The 21,702-nt window shown below is 33.8% G+C and overlaps 1 protein-coding gene and 1 non-coding gene across 2 annotated transcripts; both read left to right on the forward strand.

The window, feature by feature from the left end:
- The first annotated feature begins 3,586 nt into the window (after nt 1-3,586).
- Trnak-uuu (transfer RNA lysine (anticodon UUU)) lies at nt 3,587-3,659 on the forward strand. Its single transcript has one exon. It is a non-coding gene; the product is annotated as a tRNA-Lys (tRNA).
- A 14,370-nt stretch (nt 3,660-18,029) lies between these two features.
- On the forward strand, nt 18,030-19,114 carry LOC135142449 (uncharacterized). The gene is made up of 5 exons (XM_064074151.1): nt 18,030-18,075; nt 18,329-18,436; nt 18,489-18,593; nt 18,660-18,764; nt 18,824-19,114. Exons 1-5 carry the CDS (start codon nt 18,045-18,047, stop codon nt 19,105-19,107), a joined length of 633 nt encoding a protein of 210 aa, XP_063930221.1. The 5' UTR covers nt 18,030-18,044; the 3' UTR covers nt 19,108-19,114.
- The last annotated feature ends 2,588 nt before the right edge of the window (nt 19,115-21,702 follow it).

Raw genomic sequence — 21,702 nt, forward strand, 5'->3', positions numbered from 1 at the left:
GATAGCAATCTAGATCGTACAAACGTCCATCTTTTAAATAAGACGTCAGCCACAGGAGACCACATGAAATAACCATTATTGTTACCAATTCCAATTTTGTTTAAATATATCTGCTGATAAGCATAAATTGTCTTCGTTTAAAAAAACGATTTGACTTTTGCCTTGTATCCACTTTGGGGCTCACAAAAGATTCTTGTTATATCTTACGTGTGCGACTGAATTCTATCCTAGTCCCACATTAACTAAATGACTTTTTAGAGTTGGTGCTCAAATCAGATAAGCTAAGTAGTGGATGCGTCAGTACTAATTAGTTCCCTAAAAAGTGGCTAAAAGAAATAATGCTTACTTCTTATAATAGGATTAGACTTTACAAGTCTTTTTGGCGGGCTTCCTTTTTGAAGACACCCTAAACTATAGTCCGAGTCTCGTTCAAGTACTTGTACAACATGAAACAGGAAACAAGAAGCAATTCTTACTTATATGGAGAGTGAATAGTCATTGGACGAAAGTGCATGTTGGTAATCATGCTTTGTCTTTGGCTAGTAACCTGGCTACTGAGACTTCGTTGTAACAATCATGCGAGCACACTTTTTGTAAATTTATTCTTAGCATCCTTTTAGGGATGTTAAGGGCATCGTTGGTGCTTGAAAAAGATCAAACTTACAGTTAAAATTTAACCGCCACATAGCGTTGCGAAGTAAAGTCTACAAAGATAACCGGCAACCTTTAATATAGGAACAAAAGAATCTTGTGCTCTCTTAATTCTTCGAGTAAAGCGAGCATCGACCTATACGATAGTCTGCATATAGAACAAAGTAAAAGTGCGTCCACATAAAAGGATACGCAAAAGAATAGCCACCTCGGAATAAAATCATTCCAATTCACTAGCGATTTTACGCAGTTTTTAGTATATCGATGCAACTCCTGGAAAATTAAAAATCTTTAAAAAAAATTATATTTTTTTAAACTCAACCTTATCAACTATTGGAGCGGAACCAAACCCATAGCAATTCTAATCAATTACGTAAGTTTTAAAGTATGAAAGTAATTTCTACTTACATGTCTCTAAATCGAATTTTTCTAGAAAGAGATAGAAATAAATCATAAGATGGGTTTAATAATTGACGAAAGAAAGGCTAGAAGAAGCGAGAGTTCTCGATGTTTTGCAAAGTACTTGCATCCAAATTTTTTATTTTTTTTTATCTCGATGCGAAATGTGCGGAGCCTTTGCCCGGTCATGAATTAAGGTTAGGTTTCAATTGTTATGATGCTGAAAATCAGCATGGTTACCATGACTCTTTAGAACCTAAAGGACTGGATCTCTCTAAGATATAAAACCAACTTCATCTTTTCCCATTTTTAAGAGTGATCGTGCGGACTAACCTTGATGGATTAAGGGTGAGCAAATTAGTAACACCACTCCGTTTAGAGTTTAAACTAACCCACTGGATGTAGTAAACTGGGCAATCCCAGTTTACCTACTAACAAAGAGCCTTTAAGGGCTTAAATAAAATTAAGTTCCAAGTTGTCATGGTAAATGATTATCTTCGGGCAGATTTCACGGGGTAAAGAGCACAGATATGATTAGAACTTGCCCAAAGTCTATTGTCTACTTGAGGTTTTTCCCTTTTTAGAGCAACTACTTTCAGCTCGCGCTTAAACGTGGGTCTCGACGTTCGAGTCTGTACCCTCATTTTTAACTTTTCCTTTAATAAATTTTAATGTTATTTTCGCTCGAGCTGCAATCACAACGATGTTAGCTTTTGCGACAGATAAATGGTATTTTGACTCGGATTAAGCTAGTTTTAAACTAATTAAACCCTGGTGCTATTATATACCTAATAGTATGCTCTATGCGCTCTTACAGTTCAATTTCACACGTAATTCAAAGTTCTATTCCGTATCCATCTTCTCCCTTGGGATTAGCTTGACCTACACAAAAGTAGTTAGGTTATACCCAACAATTTTTTTTTCTCAGTGCGTGTCCTATGCCACCCACATTACCTGTCAACACAAATGACGACTAATTAGGGTGCAATGAACTACCTTAGTGTTTTTTTTGGTTCTACCGAACTGATTGGAAGTGCCATGTGGCTTACCTTATCCATCCAGTTGATCCGTCATTTTTGATGTCCAACGGAGTAGACTATAGTCATGAGAAATTACTCATTAGATGAGAAATATTACTTAATAACATAAAATGAGCTTGAGAGTTCTTTTCTAAGCCTTGCTTGAACTGGTTTAGCGCATTCGTTCACAGTTTCTATCAGCCTTGCAACAATTTTTATGAACCAATTAACAAGACGACGAGTGGCGTCGATTAAAAGACGACCTGTACATGAAACTGAGATAAACCCTGTCAAGTTGAAGCAAACTAAACCACGCGCGTTCTATACAGCGGTTCCGTGCTCTGTAAATATAGTAATTTTTTTCGGATATTTTCAATAAATGTGAACTAAACATATTGAATTCCAGCTATTGGGGTTTTCCGAATTTTAATCAAAAAAGTTTAGTAATTTTTGGTTTCCTTTCTTGTTAAAGCACAAGAAGATGTGTTTTATATGCTTGTGCTTCAATATGGAAAAAAGTTATCAAATATTTGATTAAATGTTTTGTTACCCTTATTTAAAGACTTAAAAGAGTATTATTGCAGCGGACATGATTTCATGCGTTTTTAATATAGTAGACTGTTAGAGAGCTCATTTTAATATGTTAATTTTTCTAATGTTTTTTAATATTATTTTATGCAATAATAGGTTTAAATTTTTTTAAATTTACATTCTTTTTTAATATACCGAAATTTATAAGAAATCATAGTTTAAAAATTACACTATCTCGAAACATATAAGTATTAATTTTGTTTACTATAGAGTATGGAACATTTACAGATAATATTTTTATTAGTACAAACTACAACCTTTATTGATCCACTAATCTTAAGTGCGACAAGTAAGCACTAATATGACGGGGAAGGGAGGTTTTAGTAAAACAAATAACTTTTTTATGAGTTTTTCTAGCGCCTATGTAAATATTAAATAAGGTACTATATGCTTCTTAACTTTATTCTTAACTTTAGAGGCCAAAAAAAATATTATTCTTTTATAATTCTTCAGTTAATAGCCATATTTTCCTAAAAGTTATAAATACAAATTTTTAAATTCCGTTTTATAAATTAAAAAAGTAAATTTTTTTTTAAAACTTTTGCTTAATAAAACGGCGGCTATTTAACACCGTTTGGATTATAGCAATTTCGGTAGATTTATATTTCAAGGTTTATAATTACTCTTACAACTTTTTCGAACCGGAGACTCCCCCCCTTAGCAATGGCCATTTTATGTTACGCTCTTATGTTAACAATTAATGAGTTGACTGCATTCCATCTTTAGAGATGCTTATTAAATAATTTAACGAACTAGATAATTTATTTAGATTTCTTGAACATTTCAACACCTAGTTAAATAAATGTTATTAATTTTTTGACTATATGTGTGGACTTAGAGCACACTCACTGAAGCAACTGTTTTGTGACCGTTGGTAAATATTATCAGAGATCTACCAATATTTTATGGACTCCACTCATATCCGTGCCCCTATAGCTCAGCTGGTAGAGCATTGGACTTTTAATCCAAGTGTCGCGGGTTCAATCCCCGCTGGGGGCTGTGTAAATTTTTACAATATTTACGTTGGCTGTTTAAAGTTAACTGGAGACCCTATTATTGGCTTTTTTTGTTAACTTTACATTAAGATAATATTTACACGATTAAGAAGATTTTAAATATTAACTATAACATAAGCTATTTTTTTGTGTATTTATAGGAATATATGATATTTAGTTTGTAAATAATTTTATAAAAATTTAACTATAATCTCAGTCCCTTTTTTATAAAAAATTATAGAGGTTTTTTTACTCTATTTTCGAGATCGTTAATAATTAACGGGAGTTATAAAGTTTAATAGGTATGTGCAGTAGCTCATTTATCAAGTTAAATCCTAGTTTCTAGGTCAAAGACCGCTTATTTATTCTATGTAGGAAACGATTATAGTATACGCCTGGGTTATAATAAAAGTATATCAGTTAACTAAAGAGCCCAGTAGCAGTTCTCTAAACGTAAGAGTTGCTATTAAGCCCTTTTTTTTTTTAATTGTGTTAGTATTTTAATATGACGTTGTCGAAGTTGTTAACTAAGTTTTTATTTCTACTAGCATGAAGCATATAGTAACTTAAAAACAAAAAAAGATATTACGAAACGCACAGTAAATATGTATCACCGTAATTATCCCGGAAGAGTGGTGAAGCCAAATAAAAAGAACGAAAATACCCAAAAAAAATTAATAGGGTTATGGAATAATTTTAAAGATTAAAGTTTATAAGAAAATTTATATAAGAGGCATTACTTACAAATAATAAAAAACTAAATATCAGATTTACAGAAGACGATTTAACATAGCGAAATATACTTGGAATGGTCCTTTTTTTGTTTGTGCTATAGCAACTTTTACACCTAACTACAGAATATTACTTTTTAACTTTTAACTTCCTTATACCGCCGTCTTTATTACTTTTTCTATTCTCTTAAAGTATATAAAGAAATCGTTAATTATAAAAATATAGAAAAATCCGTTTTAGCCTAGGGGAATAACTTTGACTTATAAATCTGTACTGAAAGGAGTAAAATATTTACTTGCTTGAAAATAATAACCTAATAAAGTTAGTATTTAATTTAGCGCATTCTTTTATTACTTTACAAATTAAAATCCCGAAATATGATATTACTATTCAGCGAGTCAACCCGAAGATGTAAGTAAAGGCTGCCCTGAGACATTTAAATCAGCTACCGTGAAAGCGTAGGGCGATATTATCGGTTATAAGTTCATGTATTTTTATAGTTTAGGTAAAACAATAATTTTTAACATTATTTTTGAATTAGCTCCTTGTGCTAAGCGTTAAAAATTTTACAATTAAAAATTTTACAATACGTATGATAACTATACTTGTGCCTTTTAAAATGTAGTAAACGTCTATTAAGTGATATAATAATTGTTTTCTTTTAATAATAAACTTTACGTATTCCCACTAACCATTAAAACACTACTTTTTTTTGGTTAATTAGGTTGTTTAGTATGCTTTTTAATGTTTTAATCGATGTCGAGTATTGTTAAGGGAAAAGACAAGGGTCCACATGAGTAGGATAAACTTTTTTTGTTTATTTAGTTTTTTATTTATATATTTAGAGCACCAACCTGCTACAGGTGTGACGATCAGTGCTCCGAAATAGAATTCCTCTAGTAAGCGAGGGTGCGGCTAGAACTTCCTTAACAAGTCATTGCGCCATAGACGCGGGTTGATGCTCTTTACAACCAGAACTATAACAGACAGTGGAGAAAGAAGGAGCAGTAAAGTAATAAGAACTGCAATACGCATATATAACTGGCTTACTTGAATTTAAGAAACATAGATTAATAAAATAAACCATAACCTTAACCATATCTCCCTTTGAACATATCTAAGAAATTGATTAATGCATGGTGCGAAGCAAGCGTCATAAGCTGAGTCTATCTTATTAAACTGCTAGGGTAATTACTGACCCTAGTAAGCCAGTTTCAAAAGTTTTTTATGACATTTATGAATAAGTTGTAGATTACACTCTATGTGGTTAATGTTCCGCAAAAACAAAGGGACATCCACCTACGTTTTTAAGTAGTAATTTTGTGGTATTTAAAGTATTTGTATCTGCCTGCTTGAGGAATAGGTTCATGCAGTAGATGCGCAGACTTTCTGAAAGCGTATAATCCATTCGTATAACAAAAAGTTGTTTTAAAATGCAAATTACTTTTACTGCATCTTAACTTCCACCACCTTCTCCTTAAGACTTAGCAATATCTTTGATGGAAGGTTTTTCATTACCAAATAATAAGAAAAATATACCGTTCCGAAACTTGAATGTTTTAAAGACTATATTGATAAAGCGCTTAAAAGAGGTTAGATCAAACTTTCTTCAAGTCTATAGGAGCTAGTTGCTTTTTTGTTAAGAAACATAATAATAAAATACCGCTGTGCGTGGACTATCCAAAACTTAAGTCCATAACTGTTCCCTTCCTAGCATTAATCAAATTATATAATGTGTAAAATATGATAAACATGGTTTCCTAAAAAACATGATTTCTGATCGCGGCCCTTACTTTCTTTCTAAGCTTGGGGTCAACTTTCTCAAACTCCTAGGGTGCAAGGTTAATTTATCGTCTGCTTTTTACCCTGAGACCGTATATGACCCCGCTCCTTCCTTTCCCGAGTGAATGCCCCGTTTCAACCTCTAATTAGCGCACGTGGGCGGCGCGGTTATATATGTCGAACTAGTACTATAGTCTGTATATAGTAACTAGTACCAAGGAGTAAAGAGTACTCATTGCACAGGCATCGTAGCCCAGTCAAAGCCCAAGGAATGAGCTATGCCAGAGCCGCGACACAAGTGCACTAATATGGTACTAGTACTATATTACATGTCTAAACGAATAAGGTACGATTAAACATGCATCCTGAGGAAACAGGAACAAACTATAGCAACCTCACTGAACGCAAGCTCTTGCTAAAGCGGCGTTCGTCTTGGCTACTAACCTTCAACTTTAGTAGTGTGCTCGCAAGTTAGCTGTTTTCATCAATCATTTATAGTGAATGAATTGAATCCCACAGATCTTCCCTTGATTTTGACAGAGGAGCGTCTCCGGAAGGCGAGGCTAGTACTCAACGTTAAAAGGTCAGACAAGTAAACAGTAGTTATCTATTTGTGTGGTATTGCTTGATTGATACCTTTATAAAGTCATTAAACTTGCGAGTAATTCTCTTGACAGCAAAGTCAGCTAAACTGAGCACAAGTCTAATACAGGGAAGATAGCACCTGCTTAAAGACTTTATTTAACTTTAGGTTCTTGTCATTTTCAAGAGCATGTTTTTCAACACGTGCGTCTATAACTTTCCATAAGTTGGTTAGCTATTGCAACCTGAGTCTCTCCTCGATACCGTTCAGCTCACGATTCAGAGCTCAGCAAAGGAAGGTACCATAATCACGACCCTAGGTTGGTTAAGTAATCAGACACCGAGTCCAGGCTTAAAAGAGTAAGCTAGCCATGTCGGATCTTAGGTTAATATAGAATCCGCCTAAGCAGAGGGCCTGAAGGATAATCGTTGTCGTGATACCATCGGACAGTGGAGGGTGACATGACCAAAGCCAAGATAAATCTACATCCGAACGGTATCCCTTTCGAGGATGACAACCTATTGAGCGCCTTAGATCGAAACCATCGGGAACCCGCAAGAAATAACCTAAAGTTAAAAACGTATTTGAATATATAGGATCTTTTGGGCCACTTATACTGTTATACACCTGGGGACAGCAGTTTCCGGCAAGTCCTTACTGGTATAAAGGATGTACATAACTCAACGAATGCTCACAAGGTTCGAGCAAACAGTCGATGCTACCGTCAATAGCACAAACCTATGCAGTTGCCAAAGTGTTTACTATACAACAACAAAGGTCTAACTTTCTGCAGTCAAAGTCAAATTAAGGCTTCGACACAAGCTCGTGCACCGATAAAGTAGCTAAGTGCACGAGAGAAAGTGCGAAGCGAGAGCAAGTTAATTAGCTCGCTCTCTTATTACGTATTTTTCAGCACCTTAAGAGTGCCAAAATTTACGTCAAAAATAAAAAAATAGTGCTTCTACCTATGAAAATAAGAGATAAAGAAGATGAAGTAAAGTAAAATCAAAGTAAGTTAGATTAATTTAGGTAGAAGCACCAATAAAAATAAAAATAATTTGAAATTAAAAAATTATATAAAATTAAGATATAAAAAAATATAAAATATATAAAATTTAAGATATAAAAATATATAAAATATAAAATTTAAGATGTAAATTATTATTTTGAGCTTCGGTGACATGATCGAATGCGCGCGAAGGGTATTAACTTTAGTCGATTATGGTACCTTCCTGATTGAAGCTAATCATTGTATTAGAGCCTGAGCTACAGAGTACAACCCAAAATCTAGAAGCAGGTGCTAAATTAACTGTATCAGAAAACTAGTCAACGTGTGTAGAATAACTTTTAGATCGGGAAGGGCATGTAAAAGTTTATAACCAGTTTACAGTTAGTTTCCTTCTTGATGACAAGGCTCGGGAAGATAACCTTGATGCAAACTAAAAGAGATCTGTTAGAGGTAATTATAGTTAGATATAAAGTTAAATAATTAGTTATAAATAGTAAGATAGAAAGTTAAAATATAAATAGTAAGATAATTCATTACCTCTAGCAGATCTCTCAACCAATCGTCAATGCTAAAAAATAAGCACCAGATTACTACACGTTAGCTTCGCACAGTAGCATAGTCTAGATGTTAAACTATGGTTAAAATGTTAAAACCAAGAATACTTCCTAGCGGTAAAGATGCTAACTAGTTTATACCTCTTCTCTTTCAGTTAAAGTTGTGAAGCAGGTTGTTTCACCTTGGTGTCTCAACCCTAACAAAGGGAGCCAAGATAAGGTTCGAAATATTGCTTACCAAGGCTTGTTTAAAACTTAGAGTTCGGTGTATAAGCTTAGAATGAGATATAAAGCTTAACTTAGAGACCTTAGCTACAAAGTAAATTAGCCACCAAAGGGATCAGTAAAGGTTAAGTTAGTTTCCTTTAGGCAGCTATGCGTAAGAATGGAATCGAACCATTGACTTTAGGATAAAGAAGATTATACCACTTAAATACTTAACCAAGTTCTACTTTGGTAGAAAAAAATTAACTACCACTCTAGAAATGATAATTAGATCATTCTACCGAAGTAGAAGAAAGTAAAAAGTAAAGATTCCCTCTTTTGTCTACCTAGGAATCCCAGTCGAAGCTATCGCTTCTGGGGCAATTTGCTTTATACAAGTCGCCTGTCGACTTCGTGGACGACAGGTTACCCTAGTGAACTAAGAGAAAATTTTTAAACCTTACTTTTTTTTTTCGTTTTACTTTGGTAGAACATTTAACTAGCTAACATGTATAGACTGTTAGTTTAACTTTATCCTTTAGATTAAGTAGTTAAAAGGTTTAACTTTGATTTGTCTAATCAACGATAAGAGTTCGATCCCTTTTTAATCGTTAATGAAAAATCGTATAAATCTCTGAGTTTTTAGTACTAATCATAAAAGCATCGACATCTTACACCTCCTCTTTGGATTGACTGCTGCCTTACTAGGTACAACAACGTCTGTCTTAATGAGAGTTGAATTATCGTCGTCTGTAGGTAACTTACTAGATGACGGTCAGTCATACAATACTGTCATAACTTCCCACGGGTTGCTAATGATCTTTTACTTTATAACGCCCATAGTGAATGGGTTTTTTGGCAATTGACTAGTGCCTATACAGTTAGGATGCTCAGACCTGTTACTCCCAAGGCTAAATAACTTAGGATTTTGACTGTTAATTCCTAATTTGATTCTTTTACTATTATCTACTTTAATTGAAAAAGGTGCTGGAACTGGGTGAACTTTTTACTTTCCTCTATCTGGGATAGATTCACACAGCGGTCCTTCCGTTGGTCTAGGAATCTTAGCTTTACATTTAGCGGCATTTCTAGACTTGCTTCATCTATTAACTTTATTGTAACTACTTTAGTAATGAGATCTAATTCATATCCTTTATTAAATACTTCCCTATTTATACGAGTCACTTTGATTACTTCATTCTTGCTCATCACTGCCTTACATGTATTAGCTTCTGCTTTAACTATGCTTTTGTTAAATAGAATCTTTAATACTAACTTTTTCGACTCAGCAGCAGGAGGAGATCCTCTTTTATGAGTATTATTTTAAATCTTTGGTCATCCAGAGGTTTATATTATTGCTCTACCTGCTTTTGGTTTGATATCTCTAATTATGACTAACTATACCTTAAAACCTGTATTCGGGCCTTTTGGTATGATTTTAGCTATGATCTCTATTGGTGTAACAGGTTGAATAGTTTGGAGTCATCATTTATTTAGAGTTGGACTGTTAACCGATTCCAGGGCTTATTTTACAGCAGTTACCTTGGTAATTGCTATACCTACTAGTGTTAAGATTTTTTCTTGATTAGCTACTTTATTTGGAGGTCAAACTAAATTTACTACCTCCATGCTATTTGCTTTAGCTTTTGTGTTTTTATTCATGTTAAGAGGTTTACCCGGAGTTATAGTAGCAAACGGTTCTTTAGCAGTACTTTTACATGATAGCTATTTTGTAGTAGCTCACTTTCATTATGTTCTATCATTAGGTGCAGTCTTTGCTATTTTTGCAGCATTTTTCGCACGTTTCTCTATTGTATTTGGAATAAACTATAACGAATGCATAGTGATCTGTGTATTTATCTTGATTTTTGTTGGAGTAAACTTCACTTTTTTTATTACAACATCATTTAGGTTACAACGGTCTACAAAGAAGAGTAGGATCCTACCCTGATGCTTTCGATGCATTTAAATATTTTAGCAGCCGGTGTTCTTTTATCTCATTAATTGGAACTAATATATTTATGTCAGGAATATACTACTCATTAAGTCAACTAAATAGTTCAGTAAACTTTAGCTTCATTAGATGTTATACAGTAAAAGGAATAAAACAAGGACAAGCATATCTAGATTATCTAATAAAATGACCTCCTGAGTCACATACGTTCCTTACAACTCCTTTATTTCATTAATAAAAACCTAAAACACAACTAAAATTATATAAATTTAGGTCAATCCTTCATGCCTTTACCTAAGCTTAAAAAATAAAATTAACACAAAACATGATATCAAAATTGTTATCGCTCTTTTAATTTACAATGTAACCAACAAAACTAACTTCATCTGGATCTATCCTAATTATTATCCCCAATAATATTAACCCTAGATTAATAAAAATGCTTTATAAACCTTGTCTCTTAAATTATCTATAAAGATTTATTTTAAACTGATTAACTTATTTACACAATCTAATCAATATTTATCCGAATAACTGTACAAAAATATATTAAATTTATGTCTTTTATAACTAAAATAATGCCTTAAACCCTGTTATTTAACACAATTAAAAATACAAATAGACAATAAAAATATTTTAAAACTTATCCTAAACAAGCTAATAAACCTAAAAGCAAATACCTTAGATAACACGATTATTTCTAAATTATAGAAAATTACCTCGCTACGAGAGGAGCAGGTCTTAAACCTTTAGCAATTATATAAGTAACCATAAACTTAAAGATATATAATCCTAAAATTTATTTGCTATCTTAAAAATAATGTAACCTCATTATTGACAACACTTTTAATTAAAGTGATCTGATTAATAAACAAGATATCACTAATAAAAATGTGACTTTATTCTACAAAATTTTATCTTAAAAATAACATAATCAATATATGCTTATAACTTTTATCTTAAACATTCTAATCATATCATAAACAAATATAAATCTTAGCCTTAAATTTAACTAAAGTTATTAAACCTTTTATTAATTATTTTACTAGCTATTAACACTAATATTAACTTAAATGAGCTTTCTTTTTTACATCACTTAAGGTGCTCAAAACATCGCATATAAGAGAAGAGAAACCTCTTCTCGAGGCACCTTCGCCTCTGTGCTAACGCTCGTATCTATTTGTATCTTGAGCGCTTGCCTCTCGCCAGCCTCCTTCCTTGCCCATGCGGCCATCGCCATCTAGGCTATTATGCGGTCATGATTTAAAGCTAGGTAATTATCGTTATACCTCAGCGGTGGTGATTGAGCCTTTAGCGGCTGGCTTGATTGGTGGTTACTTTATCTGAGCTATCCGGCATTGATGTACACTCTGCATGGGAGTCAGGATTGGCCGACAACTGCCGTCTCCAGGAACATGTTAGTACAAGTGGCCAAAAAGATTGGTCCTATATATTCAAATACATCCCTACTCGAATGTTAGTTCTCGAGGGTTACCGTGGGTTTCGATCTAAGTAGCTTGGAAGATTGTCATCCTTGGGTGGAATGACGTGAAGATATAAACTTATTTTCGGTCGGGTCATGTCACCCTCTACTATCTGATGGTGTTAGCAAACGAATCTCCTTGAAGCCCTCTGCTGAGTCGGATTCTATATTAAACTCAGGTTACACATGACTAGCTTCCGATTTGAAGCTTGGACTCGTTTAAATAACTATTTACCAACCTAGGATATCGTGATTATGGTACCTCCGGACTGGAGCTCTGAGTTATTAGCAACACGTTACCGAGGAGAGCCTCAGGTTGCCTTAGCTAACCAACTTATGATAAGTTAGAGACGCACTTGTCGAAAGACATGCTCTTAAAATTGACAAAAACTTAGTTGTAGGTCTAAGTCTTGAAGCAGGTTTTACCTTACCTGTATTCGTGGACGCAACTTTAGCTAGCCGAAAGGCTACGAGAAGTTTATAGCGAGCGGATGACTTGGATTGTGTTACGCTTCGAGCTCATTAACTTGAATCGTAGGTTTACGTTGAGTCCTAGCATTGCCTTCTGCAGCTATTCCTCCTTAGACGTAGTGAATGAAGATCTATTTAAACTCATGCATACTAACCAATACACAAAGCTGAGTTGAAAATAGCTAAATTACTTAGCACACTACTATGGTTGACGGGGTACCTAAGATGAAAGCCGCCTTAGCAAGAGCTTAGTGATGAGTGATGTTTACTGTAGTCTGTTCCTTTGTTCCGAAGGATGCATGTTTGACCTTAGGTTTGACATGTTGTATAGTACGAGTACTATTTGTACCTTTAGCCTGTGTCGCTGTCCGTTACTGCTCATTTCGTGACTGGCTTCGATACTAGTCACTGGTGCTTCCTTAATAGTACTAGTACTATATATACTACCGCGCCGCTCCCAAATCTCTACTTTTTATAGTTTGGTATAATGATTTAATTCTCATTTCTATAGTGTTAGTTAGTTTTGTTATACCAAAGTATAACTTTTACTACAAAGGCGAAGAGGTTTACGCAGAGATCTTAAGAGCCTCCTATTTGGGTTCGATTCCCAATTGTAGTATTTTTACTTCTAAACTTCGTGTATTATTATCTTTTAGGGCCAAGATCTTCTTATTATTTATAGAGTAATAAATTAAATTGGAAATGATAACTATAACCAGGCTAAGGCTGGTACTTATCTAGGTAAAATCTTCCTAGGTTTAAGGTTCGATTCCTTATAGCATATTAATGTAAATGCATATTCTAATTGCTTTGCTCACTAACCTTAAATGATTAAAATTTTTATGTGAACCACTCTCCTGAACTATGAACAGGTACCTTTTACAGGTGGATAGAATGTTAAATAGTGTAAAGAGATTATTAGCCTCTACATAAACATCCAGGCTACCGTCATGAACGTCAAGACTATAAATATAAAGGGTTCGCTTCAACCTTAGGGTCTTTTTTAAGGATTCTATATTACTTATTCAGCGATCTACTAGCGCTCCTATAAAAACACCTTAACAAATAAGTATAAAACCTGATAAATATCTTAAAACATTATGAAGCAATAGTGCTTTACCTTATATTGAAATCTAACCGTTAGACTCTAGGTAAACTTAGTCAATTATAATGTTTTATTATTAATAGGTTAAATATATGAAAGCTAAAAACTGCCATAATGATAAACAATACTAGAAGCATACAATTATCTAAGAATTAAACTTTAATTGTTGAATACTTCAAAAGACTACTAACCAAATAAATAAATAAATATTCCGTATGTATTCTTTCACTAAAAATAAATGGTTAAAGGTTTCATTAAACCTATAAAGTAAAAAAAAAAAAAAAATTTGGGTATAACCTCTACTCATATAAATAGCTAACACAAGAATGTAACAAATAAAAGCTAACTTTTTACAAAAGTCTTAACACGTTTATAGAGCTTTACGAAGTGATTTAGCTTGATTATATTAAATTTTATTTCATAGCGTGCTACAGTAAGTTATCCTAATGTTTAAGCTTAGTTTAGCTTACTTTGACGAACTATAGTTTATAAAATATAAGGGTAATTTAACTATCAAATAAACCTATTTTTACAATCCTCTGACCTGCCTTGATTTAACTCAATTTAATAACTTCACATAATTTAACTTAACTTGATCATAAACAAATCTATACAATTACATAAGAAAACACAGTTACCTTAACAAAGCAGGAATAGTAAAGGCTAGCTTACAGTGATAACCTTACTATATGTAGTTAGTTTAGAATTAATAAATTCACTTAATCGTTTTGTTTAACACGGTCGAGCTAACGTCCTTTAAATTTAATTGTATAAATACGCTGTAGATACGTAACTAATTAAACTAAAATAACCAAGTAATTTTGAACAAATTTAATAATAAAATCTTAATCGCAAACTACATATAATCAAAAAACATCAAAGAAACAAACTTAAATTAACTAACACAATAAATTAATTAGTGTAAGTTTTAAAATAACAATTAAATTAAGAAAAAAATAAATCTAAGAAACTTAAATACCATTTTTAATTATCATACAGATACTTACAATAAATAAACTCTATTAGAATAAAAATACAATTAAAATTAATATATTTTTGATATTTCTTATAAAAGCTAATAAAATTTAATAAAATCATTCAATAAAGTAAAATTAGATCAAGTTAAATCTAATAAAGTAAAAACTTGTACATTTAAAAATAATTTAAACATTATAAATAAATTAAAATAAATCGTATAATTTACATTTTAAAATAGAGTGCAGTAATACTATCTAATACCCATTAATACGCTATTGCTCCATACTACTATACAAATATATGTAGATAACTAGCATAATGAAATATACTAACCAGTAGCATAGAGTATAAAACTTAAGTTATTAACAATATTAAATCTAATTAAATACAAATAAATAAAAATATAAATTAGCAAAAAAATTGAGTTTGTTAAAAGAGTGCTTCTCTCTATATTAGTCTAACTTAATTTACTTTGACTTTATCTTCTTTATCTTCTTTATTTATTATTTTACTAGGTAGAAGCACTATTTTTTCTTTTGAACAAAATTTTTGGCACTCTTAAGGTGCTTAAAAACACGTAATAAGAGAGCAAGCTAATTAACTTGCTCTCGCTTCGCACTTTCGCTCGTGCCCTTATCTACCTTATCGGTGCACGAGCTTGTGTCGAAGCCTTTTTAGTAGTTTGATCACAGAAGGTAAGACCTTTGTCGTTGTATAGTCAGACACATTGGCGACTGGGTAGACTTAACGCATTGCCTTGGGCTATTTGCTCTTATCTTTTGAGCATTCGTGCTAGGTTGTACGCGCTGCAGGTTAGTAAGAACTTGCCGGCAACTGCGGTTCCCAGGCACCTGTGAGTACAAGTGACCCAGAAGGTCCTATATATAAAATTTGCGTCTAAGTGACGTTTAGTTCTCAAGGGTTACGAATGGTTTCCATCTACGTCGCTCGGAAGAATGTCATCCTAAGACGGACTAGCATTGAGATGTAGACTAATCTTCGGTCGGGCCATGTCACTCTCTACTATTCGGCGGCGTTCGTCCCTTACACTTCTCCAAGCCCTCTGTTGACTCGGGTTCTATATTAAACTCAGGTTACACATGGCTAGCTTACTCTTTTAAACTCAAAGCTAATGGCGAATTAATCACCCCCCCCAATGAATCGTGATTATGGTACCTTCCTGACTGGGGCTCTTAGTCGTTAGCTTGATGCTACTTAGGAAAGGCTCAGGTAGCAATAGCTAACCAACTTATGACAAGTTAGAGACGCTCGGTTCGAAAGAACTTCCTTTAAAACTGACAAAAAACGTCACTTAGATAGAGTTTTTAAGCAGGTTCTACTTTACCTGTATTCGTGGAAGCAAATTTTAGCTAGCCGAAAGATACGAGAAGTTTGTAGCGAACGAATGACTTTAAAGCTCCTCAGCATCTTATCTTGGGAGTTTCGCTTTGAGTACTACATTGCCTTTCGGAGATGCTCCTTTGTGAAAATCAATGAATAGTCAGTCGTAATCAATCTCTTAACTATAAAGGGTTGACGAAAGCTGCTAAGTTATGTAGCACACTACTATAGTTGAAGGTTAGGAGCAAAGACGAACGTCGCTATAGCAAGAGTTACCTATTGAGTAATGGTTCTACAGTCTGATCCTCGATCCGGAGGATGGAGGTATGATCTTTCGCGGCGTCTTTTGGACGCTTTGGATTGTACCTGTACTATGGCGCTGGTAGCACACTCTACCTATACTTTGTCGAGGCTCGTTACGGCGCATTTCGTGACTGGCTTGGCTGCACTGTACAGACTAGTGTCTGCTACTAGTACTATAGTTAGACTATAGTACTAGTACTATATATAAAACCGCGCCGCTCCCAGCCATTTTTGTCAGTCTTTTCACAAGTACTTACACCATCCTACATGCACAGGGAGAAACCCAAGTTGTGTTTATTTTCTCATGATCTGGGATCCCTTTTTTTGCTACGGAGTTCTGTTCTAATCTCTTGTTCTTGTATGATCTGTTTAGTGTTACAGTGATCTGTTGTTCTTTTTGTGTTTTTTTTTAGTCTGTCCGTCTTTATTCTGATATACTTGTTGCTCTCTTATTGCCTCATATTTGATAATGTCGTTTACTTTAATGTCTATTGAATTTTATTCTTATACACAGCGCCCAGCCATCTTTATAAAGGTGACGTTACCTTCAGATACCAAGTAAAATTCAATAGGAGTTAAGAATAAAAGAATTTGTATGATATTTAATACTTTTACTATAAGCAAGACACAGAATACTATCAATGCCCACACCTACAAAAAAAATTAATTAGATAAGCTTTTTTTTTAACCCTAATATACTGTCCAGGGGTCAGACCGAGCCAAACGAGAATTTAAAATATTGCAACTATTGAATAAAACTATATATAAATAAAATTTTTAACTAGTAATACGTAATGGGGGCCATTAGAAACAGTACGGACATATTTTATGCTACGACTAATTAACACTATTTTTACATTATCATTTCCCAGTATTAATATTTTAGATTATCTTTTGGTTAATCTAACCCGTGGATAGTAGTTGAAGTCTAATATAAACAATTCGCGCTGTGAGTAGTAATCGTAGTTAACTTAGTAGATGAACATTCTTAGAAGTTTAATAATTAAACGGACAAATTCTTTATATAAAATAGATAACAAAGTAAGTTACAATCACTTATCCCTCTATCTTTGTAGTTGCGTCCATAATGGAAATACATGGAAAGACAGTAAATATAATATTAATAAGAGTATAAAAGAAGGTACTTCTGAAAACAAAGGTTCAAAGGTTAAATTTCAGGAATCTCCTCCTCCTAATAAAAAATCCTCTCGGAGTAATACTCCAACCCATCTATTTTTAAGAAGTAAATTAGCAATTTGGGACGTAGAGGTCTATGAAGAGTTACAAAAGATTGGGAAGACTCTGAGTTTTGACGATGCCATTAGCTTGAATAAAGTCTACTAATAATTTATATAAAACAACTTTTCTTTAAACACTTTTAGGCTTACGTTAATTCCAACAATCACTCGAAAGCTCTTCAAAGTTTTAAACTTATATTATCAAACTTTAGTTCAGCCCCTAATTTTGGTCATTTAAAAAATTGTTACGATATTTTTTTTAATCTATCCTTTTGCTTCAGATGTCACTATTGAAAATTATCTGATTTTTTTAATCTCAAACTCTCATACTCAATTGGCTTATTCCCTTTTGCTATTGTAGTAAACTTGCTCACAAAGATTCTTTATTACTTCGTTTATATATATTATATAAACTTAGGTGTGAAAGTACTAAGGATAATCAAAGTTCTATAAGAAATTCACTTAGCCAACTTTGCCTCAGTAACTTTGAGGTTTATAATAAAGAAGATTGCTTGGAAGAATGTAAAAAACTTAGAAGAATTATAAACTTTTTATTATAACTTATACATATCACGCAGGTCTCTTCTTTTTTGATTTTTATAAACTTTTGGGACAGCCCGTGCCAAACGGAATATATGAAAAGTTATTTACTATGTTATTTAAACATAAGGATTATGATAACGGTATGTACACACTCGGAACTGGGGCTCCTAATTTTCTCACTAAGCCGCTAATTTATTCGCTTTGTTTTTTAATTTAAATGCTTAATCCGGTTTATCCTTGTATAGTTTGCATGCAAATAAGAAAGTACGAGCGCCTTGCAAAATAGAATAAACTTTTTTATTATTTAGAAATACTTTAAAAATGAGATTCATTCCCCTTTTTTTTTCATTAAGGACGCTATATTATATAACTAGCTTAATACTTTTCTTGTAGTTAAAAAATACGCACAAGAAATTAAGGAATTGAATCCACCTTATAACGACTTTTTACTGCATAACCGAATTATATATAATTACTTTTTAAAGAAGGAACAGTCACGAGGTTTACTTTGCACTATTTATCTCAAATTTTGTATTTATAAATCTTTTGACAGCTCTTGATTATTTTGAAAGTATCTTAACGAATGGTTTCCCGCTTTGTTATGGTTTTATACGAAAATTGTTACTATCTTTGATGCAAAGTGACCTTCATGAAAGCGGTTTCAATCAAGTATATATTTTTACAACTTCTTAAAAGTAATTTGGGTCACCCCTGCCCTCTGCAGCATTGGATTTGGGAGTTCGGCTCATAACTTTCCAAGAGGCTGTGAATTTTGAAATCCTTGAAATTTTGTTTACTTGTGCTTTACACTGTAACAGTCTTGAGAGAGGTTGCTAGAACGTTGTAATATACTTCAGCTGTACTTAAAATATATAATAATTTCCAAAGGGATAAAGTTAGTGAAGTACCTAGAAAAATTAGTTTCCGATCGGTCGCTTACAGCAAGAAGCACAGCAGACCTTCTGCATTTAAGCGGAGCCTACTCCTCCGCCATCCTGCTTTTACTCGAACACCGAAAAGTGAAAGAAGCTCTTTACTACTTCGTTAAGATGCATGAAGCCGGATGTCCTTCCACTTCGCTAAGCGAAAAAGTTACTTTGGAACTTCATAGTCTTTTAGAAGGCTCTCCAGAGGCAAATCTAGAGCCTAGCAGTGCGTCCCATTCTTCGTAAGTCAGCAGCGTTAAATGGCAATGCAGGCCACACATTTATATAAATTAATATAATAAAGGTGTCTCTTTAATTCGCTTTTAGGTAGGTATAAACGTTTTAGCTTTATAATAAGAACAGTTCACAAGGTTATCTGTGCTTGCAGATTTGAAGCTATCTTTTTATATATACCTTATAGCTGTAAGAGATTCAATCAATAAGTTGGCGTATACTTAAGGAAATCGGATATTTGAGAGAAGAGAAGGATAGAAAGTTATAACAGTGAGGACATAATACTTTTTTGCTCACTATATATATCAAATAGAAACAATCTCTGGTCTCGCATCACTATTTAAAATAAGCTCAATTCTCTAATTAACGCTGGTGCTGTTTATAAAAAAAATTGAATCGGAAGGAAATACACTTTATAAGTATTTACATATAACAAAAGATATTAATGATAAATATAAATATATACATAAAAAAAAGTATAAAGTTAATGGATTTCCGAGATTTTCATTAACTTATCCTAAACCTGTATTTTTATTTTTACCTTTTATTATAGATAGCAATCTTTTCTGTCAACCTAAAAAAAATTAGTTCTTTTGTTAAAATAATTTGTATCCTTTAGATGCCATTTAAAGGCATATGCGTGTTTTTATTGGTAAAACCAAAGTTATTTAGCAGTGTAAACTTTTAAACACATATTTGTTGATTTCACAGGCTATAAGCCCTCGCGAACTTGTTATAAACAGTAAAGTAATAGGACATAGTTATGAAGTTTATTATAGACAGTAAAGTAATATAGTACAAGAAAGTCGAATTACTTGAAAGAACTAATTTTATTTGGCTATAACCCAGAGGCACCAACCACACTAACAATGAAAAAAAAACTGCAGCAGCTGCGCGAAGCATATGAGCGCTTCCCTTATTTGAAATTTTTTTGCGTCTAAATATCCTTCAACTTTTCTAAAAAAGAAAAGTGAGTTCATGCAGCCATTATATTAGCGTTTTTGATGCATGAACATAATATAACTTGCCCATCTCTTTTCTTTGTTTCCTTTTTTAGGCGCTGGCATACTATGACCGAACTTCGTAGGAGACTTTAAGGCGCTTTATCTAAATCCCCCTCTTATGTAGAGGTTGGGCTCGATTGTCCACCAGTGTAGGCTCCTTTATATTTGAGCCCGAAGGACTGGAAGAGCAGAAAATATCTGCTTGGATTCTCACCATTTGGTCTAGTGTGGTGTAAAAATCCGCTAAAAACCACCATTAGGAGAGCCTGCCTTAGGCACAAGACCCTGGGGCCCCGACTTCAACCGTTTCATCAATCTTGACAGTAAAAACGGGATATGGGGCCATTGTGAAAAAGTATTCTAATTAATGACATTTATAAATACTCATCTTCCTTTAAGGGTGAAGGCTTATCGGTATATTTTCTATTCCCTTAAAAACATGGTTAACAACAGTAATTATTCTCTATAGATATATATATGGCACCTTATCGTGTTACCGTTCATTAATTAGGTTTTATGTCTTCAAAGCTGAAGGAAGGTTACTTAATTGGTTTGTAACGTGGTCGCGCGTTCGTCATAAGGCGTAGGAGCTTGTTTTGTCTCACTTAAAGTAAAGAGACTGTTATCGAGGAGTCGTAGGCCCAGACAATAGACGTGTATGTATGTGGTTGGCCAGATACACAACACATACAAGCGTCGTTCGTTGTGCAACGTGAGTTTACTTAAGCACAAAGTAAAAAGGTATAAAGTTATTGTTGGTAGTGACCTCCAGATATTTCGCTTGGGGACACTAAAGTATAATCTTATTTCCCAGTGTGAGTGGCGGTAATAGTGCGCTTCGTTATATGAGGACTATGCTTTTTTCCGCATTATTAGTAATTTTTTTAACGAGGGTACCACTTCACAAATCGTCATTTGGTTAGCACTACAGATGCTGGCGCAATAAGACAGGCGACCTTAACAAAGAGTAAATCGCCGTATCAACCGCATATATGGCAACCTGCGTGTGGGGGTCATTGGGAACGGCGGGCATATTAAGTGCAAAGAGTAATAGTGATAAAAAGAGGTCCTTGTGCTGTATCAGCCGTTAGTGGTGCTCGGGATAAGCACAAATCGCCCACACATAATTTTGAAGACACGATCTTTTAGTTAAGTTTTGTTTACGTTAAGAAAAACAGCAGGGAGGGCGGTGGCGCACAATATGTAAAGCAAGCTCCCACATTCGATCGAAAGCTTTTTGCGATATCAGGAAAGACGGCGCCTGTAGCCTTCTCTAAATTAAAGTTACGGGTCGCCCACGCTGTGTGGCGAAGGAGAGCTGCTGCTCTTGGAGTGTCCTTGTCACAATCCACATTGGAACTCCCGCAGGGCGAGGATTGAGTTAACAAAAGCTATCAAGCGGTGCACTATCGCTGCTTCAGCTACCTTGCAAAGGCTGCTTATAGGCCTGCATTTGCTTGGCAAAAACGCTGAGCTCGGTGTTTTCGGGAGCACCACAACAGTGTACGTCTTCCAGGCTCCTTCTTTCTCTCACGTTTTAATGGCTACACGTTTTGTTCCTTAGCCTATTAATAGAGCTCGGTCAACAAAAAATTAAATATTA

This window comes from Zophobas morio, unplaced genomic scaffold (assembly GCF_036711695.1).
Source record: "Zophobas morio isolate AGI-343-1 ecotype UQ-CSIRO unplaced genomic scaffold, CSIRO_AGI_Zmor_V1 ptg000047l, whole genome shotgun sequence".
Taxonomy (NCBI): Eukaryota; Metazoa; Arthropoda; class Insecta; order Coleoptera; family Tenebrionidae; genus Zophobas; species Zophobas morio.